The 10000-nt window shown below is 46.3% G+C and overlaps 1 protein-coding gene across 1 annotated transcript in view; it reads right to left on the bottom strand.

Annotated features, from left to right (window-relative positions):
- The window catches only part of ece2b (endothelin converting enzyme 2b), an 81455-nt gene that overhangs the window by 24164 nt on the left and 47291 nt on the right, over window positions 1-10000 (bottom strand). The window contains exons 6-8 of the mRNA XM_079513919.1: window positions 2506-2652; window positions 645-710; window positions 303-491 (exon numbers count right to left, since the gene is read on the bottom strand). Coding sequence (XP_079370045.1) covers window positions 303-491; window positions 645-710; window positions 2506-2652 — 402 coding nt within the window. The remainder of the gene's footprint in view (window positions 1-302; window positions 492-644; window positions 711-2505; window positions 2653-10000) is intronic.

Here is a 10000-nt window from a genome sequence, read left to right as displayed (position 1 = left end):
ACAGAGAGACAGGTATAGAGACAGACAGAGATACAGGTAGAGACAGACAGAGAGACAGGTAGAGACAGACAGAGAGACAGGTAGAGACAGACAGAGAGACAGGTATAGAGACAGACAGAGATACAGGTAGAGACAGACAGAGAGACAGACAGAGACAGACAGAGAGACAGACAGAGACAGACAGAGAGACAGGTAGATACAGACAGAGAGACAGGTAGAGACAGACAGAGAGACAGACAGAGAGACAGGTAGAGACAGACAGAGACAGACAGAGACGGGCAGAGGGTGAGACGGTACGGTACCTGCAGCTCAGAGACGGTCATCTTGTGGTAGATCTTCTCCTCGTCTCTCCGTTCCTCTTGAGGGACCTGAATGGACGCCAGCTCCGTCTCGAACTCTAAGATCTGCTCCATCAGCGGCCGGGTGGCGTTCCTGTCTCCGCCCAGCAGCTGACCCAGCTCCACCATGTAGTCCAGGTACGCTGACAACACCTACACTCCCAACAGCAGCATGGAAATCATTATATTAGTACACAGTCTTCTGCTGTTATCACTGGGCAGCATCATTATTTTGTATTTAAATGACTATTAAAAAGTATTTTCCTGGTTTACACAGCAGGTGTCATGCGTAATTGTCAGGCTGACCTTCTCATTGGCTGTCTTGTTGAGGTAGTAGTCCCTGGACGGTAGGAAGAGCCCTGATTGGTCCACCTGAACGGGAGAGAATCAGCCAATAGGAGAACAACAAATACAGCCCTTCTCAATGTGCGGAATTGAGCAGAGTGAATGATGTCACTATGGGCATTCTTTCATGCTTCATTCTTCACACATTACAAAGGCCCCATTTACACTGGCAGACAAATCTGATTGGTTTAAATGGTCACATGACTCATTTAAACAAATCAGATTCCAATCTGGATGTGGCTCAGATCTGATTCAGGCTGGATTTGGCTGCCAGTGTAAATGGGGCCTAACCAGGCCCTATGCCTAGGGTGTGGGTGGGTGCACATTACTAACTAGGCCCTATGCCTAGGGTGTGGGTGGGTGCACATTACTAACCAGGCCCTATGCCTAGGGTGTGGGTGGGTGCACATTACTAACTATAGGCCCTATGCCTAGGGTGTGGGTGGGTGCACATTACTAACTAGGCCCTATGCCTAGGGTGTGGGTGGGTGCACATTACTAACTATAGGCCCTATGCCTAGGGTGTGGGTGGGTGCACATTACTAACTAGGCCCTATGCCTAGGGTGTGGGTGGGTGCACATTACTAACTAGGCCCTATGCCTAGGGTGTGGGTGGGTGCACATTACTAACTAGGCCCTATGCCTAGGGTGTGGGTGGGTGCACATTACTAACTATAGGCCCTATGCCTAGGGTGTGGGTGGGTGCACATTACTAACTAGGCCCTATGCCTAGGGTGTGGGTGGGTGCACATTACTAACTAGGCCCTATGCCTAGGGTGTGGGTGGGTGCACCGCAAACTGGACATATCTTAACATTATTTGAAATACCCTTGAAATATATTACTATGAAAACGAAACACAGTCAAGTGTAAAATCAGCCCTACATATACAGTAGTATCAATAGAGGGTATAAGCATGCAGAAAGTGAGTTTAACGTTGTTTAACCTCGTTTAATGCAATCAGATAGGACTTTTCTGTTTGGATGAATGGGCTGTCGAGGCCAGAAAGTAGTTCACTCAGTAGGCGTTCCCACATAACTTCCGGGTATGATGATGATGTCAAACGCATACCCTCTATAAAAGTATCATGGCCGTGTGATGAGACGACGTGCATCTCAGAGTAGTAGTCTAGTAAGAGAGAGAGTGGCGACACTATAGCGTTGACTCCCATTGTAACAATGGAATGCAGGAAGTGCTCATTATAGTTCGGTTTTATGTTTGGAATATAGCCCATAGGCACCCGCTTTGCGGCGAGATCAAAGTGTGGCCGCCACTCTCTTACTAGTGTGTGTGTGTGTGTGTGTGTGTGTGTGTGTGTGTGTGTGTGTGTGTGTGTGTGTGTGTGTGTGTGTGTGTGACCTGACCCCAATCAACATCAGCCACAGGCGTGCATTGTGTGAACTGCAGGGGGTCAAAGGTCACAGGGACACATACTGTACATTGGCTGTTTGAAAACAGCTGATCTACAAGCTCACAACGTGAGTGTACAGTTGGGTGCCACCGATATTGTCCCTTATCATTTGACCCATTTAGGCCTGACCTCAAAATTTAAAAAAATCCTTCTAAATGAAATAAATATTTTCACGATTTTTCAAAAATAGCAGACCTACAAGCTCATAGCGCGCCACTCGGTGGCGCGCTATGAGCTTGTAGATCTGCTATTTTTCAATAGCTAAATTATAACATAATGTTTAAAACACCAAAAGGGGTTCCCGCCCAAAATGGGTTAACTGTCCTTTTGCACAGATCACGCAAACCTCAGCAAAAATAAAAGGACAATATCGATGGCCTCCAACTATATGTTAGAAGTAACAGCTCACTACCTGTATAATGTTACTGTTGGAGCTCTTGGGGTCGACACTGACTCCAACGCTGAAGAAAGGCTGGCCTCTGTAGGGACCAGAGACCAGACGTAATACCTCCTGGAAGTTGTCCTTATCCCAGGAACCTGTTAGATTCCAGCCTCCAGTCTGACACAGGAACACACACGCACGCACGCACACACACACACAGAAACACAATGTTTAAATGCTGCTCTCGTATATTTCTTCACAGGTTGGTGTTAAACTGTCGAGTTTGAATACATTTATTTTTTACATAAAAATATGTTTAAACAGTTTCATAGATAATTCAATGTGTGAGTGAGTGAGTGAGTGTGCGTGCGTGCGTGCGTGCGTGCGTGCGTGCGTGCGTGCGTGCGTGCGTGCGTGCGTGCGTGCGTGCGTGCGTGTTATGTTCTTTTTTATTTCTTGACACCAGCAGAACCAAAAGGTGTTGCAATTATAATTTCTTACATTTATTTTATTCTTAAATAAAATAAAAGGAAACATTTATTTTATCAAAATGATTCAAATAAAAACAAAAAAAAGTAATAAACATGTATGTTTTATTATTATTATTATTATTATTCAAAGAGATTCTGCATTCCCACTCCTCTTCCTATCCATTATTTATCTTTTCAAACCATTTAATCATCGGCTCTATTAACCCATTTTGACCTGAGATCAGATTCTAAAAATGTCTTATACATCCTGACAGTTTTCTGAAAAAGCTATGTTTCTATGTCAGTCGTTCTTCGATTTTTCAAAAATAGCAGACCTACAAGCTCGTAAGCTCGCAAGCTATGAGCTTGTAGATCTGCTATTCCCGCCCAAACTGGGTTAAAATCTATCAATCTATATTGAGCTCAAAGCTATTCATCTCTATTCAAATCTCAATTATACTGTTGTCTGCTGCGTTGCAGCTTTAGCATTTGAGACAATGACCAATATTGTTTTGACACACATTTCTCTCCTGTCTTCAGAACAATGATGCTTATTTGGTGACGTAATACGGTGTTTACTGTCTGTATAATATGTATAATATTCTCCCAGACAATAGGTCCTATTCATTACATTCAAAATCACACCCGTGTGAACTGAGTGGTGCACCTCCCCTCTCCCCCCCTCCTCTCTCTCTCTCTCTCTCTCTCTCATTAGCAGGCAACAGTGCAGCACTATCTCTCTCTCTGTTTCTGGCACAACAGCACCCCTACTGGTACTCATAGTCATACTGGTGCTCATAGTCACATTAACGTCACATACAGTAGGTGAACACGGACATTGCTGTTCCTTGGAGTGGTTGCACCACTCAAAGATTAACCTGTTTCTGGTGATGAATGTAAGATTTACAACTCACAGAAACACCAATAAAGACAGCCAAGATGAAGTGTATACTTGGCATAAGACGACTTGAATCGACTTTACTGAACTTCAGTATAAATGTTTAGGTGTTTATCTGCATGGTTTTGTCTCATCTGTTTCTCCCCACATCCAGCAGATGTCCCCAGGATGTCCTTCATGAGCACCTGTCTGTCCCCAGTATGTCCTTCATGAGCACCTGTATCTGTCCCCAGGATGTCCTTCATGAGCACCTGTCTGTCCCCAGTATGTCCTTCATGAGCACCTGTCTGTCCCCAGTATGTCCTTCATGAGCACCTGTATCTGTCCCCAGGATGTCCTTCATGAGCACCTGTATCTGTCCCCAGTATGTCCTTCATGAGCACCTGTATCTGTCCCCAGGATGTCCTTCATGAGCACCTGTATCTGTCCAATGACCTTTAGGGGCCCATTTTTTGGTAGGTGGGAGGTGTGACTGACTGACTGACTGACTGACTGTTGGTATTCTCAGGGCCAGAGAAAGGCGGACTACCCACGGAGAAATGGAGAAATGGACAAATGGGTTTGTATTAGGATGAATATATCATCAGTGGGTGTGCTGCAGGATTCGATCAGGACCAATCAAAGTGGCTGCTTTCCATGACCTTTAAGAGCTTGTGCTGAGCTCAGCACACTGGCATGCAGGTGATATACACACACAGTGTCATGAAAGAGGAACCCCTGAAAGGTAATTTCTCTCAAGAGCAAACTTCTCAAATATACAATGCACACACACACCCCTACATTATCAACACAATGCACACATATACTGGGCATTGTCATTGTTGTACATTCTGGAAATGGTTTGATTTGCCTGTCAGCTGCACACCTTATTCATTGCTTGTCCGTCACATTTGTGGTTTTTTTTCTTCCAGTAGTATTTCTGTCTGATTGAGAATGCTAATACAGGGGTCCTCAACGTTTTTGGCAGGGGACCCCCGGAAATGCTTTGGCAATGTCTCGGGACCCCCGCCCGCCCCCTCCCGACCCCCAATATAAATTGACTGCTACAATAACCTTAATAATAGAGACAATACACCATAAATAAATACTGAAACCAGATAGAATCATTAGGGAAGGTGTATGCATTCATTTCCACTTTCCAGCCATTCAGTTGCAAAAAAAAATAATAATTTGGGGACCCCCCAAAATAATTTGGCGACCCCCCCCGAGGGGTCACGACCCACGGGTTGAGAACCCCTGTGCTAATAGACCATCTGTTCCGGCCTCAACCTGCTGCCTCTATTGCTGGTACCTTTATGCTTATCTTCTTAGTAAAACACTGTTATTGTTCCTCCTGCCATCTGTCTCATCCTTCTGGCCAGACAGTACAAACAAGACATTCACAGACACAGTAATCTCGCGTAGCCAGACAACTATTCCACAATCTGGACCGAATGCTATAGAGTCTGGAACTACACCTCCTGAATGCTATAGAGTCTGGAACTACACCTCCTGAATGCTATAGAGTCTGGAACGACACCTCCTGAATGCTATAGAGTCTGGAACTACACCTCCTGAATGCTATAGAGTCTGGAACTACACCTCCTGAATGCTATAGAGTCTGGAACTACACCTCCTGAATGCTATAGAGTCTGGAACTACACCTCCTGAATGCTATGGAGTCTGGAACTACACCTCCTGAATGCTATAGAGTCTGGAACTACACCTCCTGAATGCTATAGAGTCTGGAACTACACCTCCTGAATGCTATAGAGTCTGGAACTACACATCCTGAATGCTATAGAGTCTGGAACTACACCTCCTGAATGCTATAGAGTCTGGAACTACTCCTCCTGAATGCTATAGAGTCTGGAACTACACCTCCTGAATGCTATAGAGTCTGGAACTACACATCCTGAATGCTATAGAGTCTGGAACTACACCTCCTGAATGCTATAGAGTCTGGAACTACTCCTCCTGAATGCTATAGAGTCTGGAACTACACCTCCTGAATGCTATAGAGTCTGGAACTACACCTCCTGAATGCTATAGAGTCTGGAACTACACCTCCTGAATGCTATAGAGTCTGGAACTACACCTCCTGAATGCTATAGAGTCTGGAACTACACCTCCTGAATGCTATAGAGTCTGGAACTACACCTCCTGAATGCTATAGAGTCTGGAACTACACCTCCTGAATGCTATAGAGTCTGGAACTACTCCTCCTGAATGCTATAGAGTCTGGAACTACACCTCCTGAATGCTATAGAGTCTGGAACTACACCTCCTGAATGCTATAGAGTCTGGAACTACACCTCCTGAATGCTATAGAGTCTGGAACTACTCCTCCTGAATGCTATAGAGTCTGGAACTACACCTCCTGAATGCTATAGAGTCTGGAACTACACCTCCTGAATGCTATAGAGTCTGGAACTACACCTCCTGAATGCTATAGAGTCTGGAACTACACCTCCTGAAATCAGAGTAAAGCGTTATTCATAGTCTGGATTTTCGGTGGTGAGGTGACCACCGAACTACAACATGACGTCACGAGCCGCGGTGAAGAGCAAACCACCACCACCGCCCCAGCCCTTCTCTCTGTTCTGAAGAGCAAACCACCACCACCGCCCCAGCCCTGTGAAGAGCAAACCACCACCACCGCCCCAGCCCTGTGAAGAGCAAACCACCACCACCGCCCCAGCCCTGTGAAGAGCAAACCACCACCACCGCCCCAGCCCTGTGAAGAGCAAACCACCACCACCGCCCCAGCCCTGTGAAGAGCAAACCACCACCACCGCCCCAGCCCTGTGAAGAGCAAACCACCACCACCGCCCCAGCCCTGTGAAGAGCAAACCACCACCACCGCCCCAGCCCTTCTCTCTGTTTTTACTCACCACCGCTCAACGTTATTTCAGTGGTCACCTCACCACCGAAAATCCAGACTATGAATGAGCCTTAAGGAAGCTGCTATTTCCGTTCACGAAAATATATTTTTAGCACGCACCCACCTGAGACCACCCACCCGTAGCACGCACCCACCTGAGACCACCCACCCCGCTGAGACCACCCACCCACCTGAGACCACCCACCCGCTGAGACCACCCACCCACCTGAGACCACCCACCCGCTGAGACCACCCACCCGCTGAGACCACCCACCCCGCTGAGACCACCCACCCCGCTGAGACCACCCACCCCGCTGAGACCACCCACCCCGCTGAGACCACCCACCCACCTGAGACCACCCACCCTGAGACCACCCACCCTGAGACCACCCACCCGTAGCACGCATGATGCACGCACAATCACACATACAGTACAGAGCTTATGGCTTTGTTATCTTCACAATAAAATATTTATAAAATGAGTATAAATGAGTTTTGACAATCTTTGCCAAAATGACATGCGGCAAAAACACAGTAAAGCAAGTTATGATTTTGTTGCAACATGTATTTTGGACTAGCTCCAAAGAAATATGGCCTCACACTCTCCCCTGTGATCTTTGCCCCCCCCACAAGCGGAGCCCCGACACCAAGTTGGGAAACACTTAGCTCTGGTCCATAGCCAATGCTTCTATGATTCTGCCCTGCTTTGGCTATGCTACTTTCGCTTTTAACTCTCACATGGAACTCAGACCAGCCTCTCCTCTTTAGCGTAAATAAAAATAACGTTTTTGCTACTCACCAAAACAAAGGCGGGTTGTGTCATTAGAAAGCCTACTTTCCTTAGTGGACGCACTCTGAGCCCCCCACCACACGTATAAACGGTACTTTTTGGCCAAAAAGGGATTTTGTTTCCACCGGGAAAAAAAATACTTTTAGTTACTCCACTGCGCCCTCTACCGATATTGCCCAGAGAACTGCCTCATAGAGAATATATTTCCTCAGGTGAAAATAAATCCCTTTTTGGCCAAAAGGTACCGTTTATACGTGTGGTGGGGGGCTCAGAGTGCGTCCACTAAGGAAAGTAGGCTTTCTAATGACACAACCCGCCTTTGTTTTGGTGAGTAGCAAAAACGTTGTTTTTAAATACGCTAAAGAGGAGAGGCTGGTCTGAGTTCCATGTGAGATTTAAAAGCGAAAGTAGCATAGCCAAAGCAGGGCAGAATCATAGAAGCATTGGCTATGGACCAGAGCTAGGAAACACTGACCTACCTCATCATCAGCCCTGGCCTGATCCAGTTACAGTATGTTGACGACGGAAATTAAGAGTTTGGCTAACTTAAAAGAATGCACGCACGACCGGGTACATCATGCCTGATAGACATTTTGTGAGTGCAGGTGATCATTTTGCTTATTCAGAATGTCTGGCCTGGGACCGGGTTTCATTTTTCAATGCTTTCCAGCATGGCTTGTTCAAGGACGAGTTAAGGTCCCTTTTTTCCCTCCAAGTAATATACCCGAAAATATATTTTTCAGTACAGCCACACGAAATGTGAATATTACGTTGGGAGAAATCAACTCACTTTTTATTCAGTTTCACGCGATTAAAGGCATCAGCCATGAACGCGATTTTTCGTAGCCATTATTCCTCCTGCCCCCAGTGATTAAAGACCTGTAGTCTCACAGGAGCCCCTAGATGACCTCTAGACTCCCTCACTGCCACAGGAGCCCCTAGCTGACCTCTAGACTCCCTCACTGCCACAGGAGCCCCTAGCCGACCTCTAGACTCCCTCACTGCCACAGGAGCCCCTAGATGACCTCTAGACTCCCTCACTGCCACAGGAGCCCCTAGCTGACCTCTAGACTCCCTCACTGCCACAGGAGCCCCTAGCCGACCTCTAGACTCCCTCACTGCCACAGGAGCCCCTAGCCGACCTCTAGACTCCCTCACTGCCACAGGAGCCCCTAGCCGACCTCTAGACTCCCTCACTGCCACAGGAGCCCCTAGCCGACCTCTAGACTCCCTCACTGCCACAGGAGCCCCTAGCAGACCTCTAGACTCCCTCACTGCCACAGGAGCCCCTAGCTGACCTCTAGACTCCCTCACTGCCACAGGAGCCCCTAGCTGACCTCTAGACCAGGGGTTCTCAACGTTTTGGGCCGGGAAATGCTTTGGCAATGTCTCGGGACCCCCGCCCCCTCCCTCCCCCCAATATAAATTGACTGCTACAATAACCTTAATAATAGAGACAATACACCATACCGTAAATAAATACTGAAACCAGATATAATCATTAGGGAAGGTGTATGTATGTACTACATGTGTACTGTAAACTCTTCATTTCTGTAGACATTTTTAAAGCACAGCTCAAGACCCACTTCTACACCCTTGCTTTTAATTGATTTGTTTTTTTAAAATGTTGTTATTCATGTCCTCACTGTATTGCAGTACTGCTCTTGTTTTTTAATGTTTATGCCTTGCTTTTCTTTTCTTTTTTTTCCCTCTCCATTGCTCTGTAAAGCACTTTGAGCTGCATTTAATGTCATGAAAGGTGCTATACAAATAAAGTTTTATTATTATTTATTATTATTATTTCCATTCAGTTGCAAAAAAAAGAAAAGAAAGTAAAATTTCTTTTTTCTTTTTTTTTTAAATAATAATAATTTGGGGACCCCCCAGAATAATTTGGCAACCCCCCGAGGGGTCGCGACCCACGGGTTGAGAACCCCTGCTCTAGACTCCCTCACTGCCCGTTCAGATCAACAACCACCTTCAAATCATGAGGGTAGGAGGTAGGAGGAGAACACTGCGTCTCTCCCTAGTCCCTAGGTCCCTCCAGCAGAGACAACTGTTGGCATCGAAGCTGGCATCGGAAACAATGGAAGCACTGCTTGGAGGAGGGCGGAACATGATTTTCCGACAAGTCTGAAGACAAGCGTGTCTGCCTCGAAATGTCACTTGTGGGTGATTGAATTGCAAAAGGAAGAGAGCTGTAGTGTTGTGATCTTCTGATTGTTTACAGGTCTGGTACCTGTTGAGAAGGTTGCTTTTCATTGATGTATTGATTTCATTACTTAATGTCATCTTCACCTCTCATTTTGGTGTCTATAAAACAAATGCACAATTTATAACAAACTAATTTCAATTTAAAAAGAAAGAAAATGACAAATGTATGGATTTGCTTCATATAATATTGGGGTGGCAGTGGCTCAGGAGTAAGACTGGCCACTTGGGAATGGGAAGGGTTCAATCCCTGACTCCCCCTGGGTTAGTGTGGAAGAGTCCGTGAGCAAGAC

The sequence above is a fragment of the Electrona antarctica genome, assembly GCF_951216825.1.
Source record: "Electrona antarctica genome assembly, chromosome: 11".
Taxonomy (NCBI): domain Eukaryota; kingdom Metazoa; phylum Chordata; class Actinopteri; order Myctophiformes; family Myctophidae; genus Electrona; species Electrona antarctica.
The sequence above is the reverse complement of the archived record's forward strand: the minus strand, read 5'-3'. Positions and strand labels throughout refer to the sequence as shown.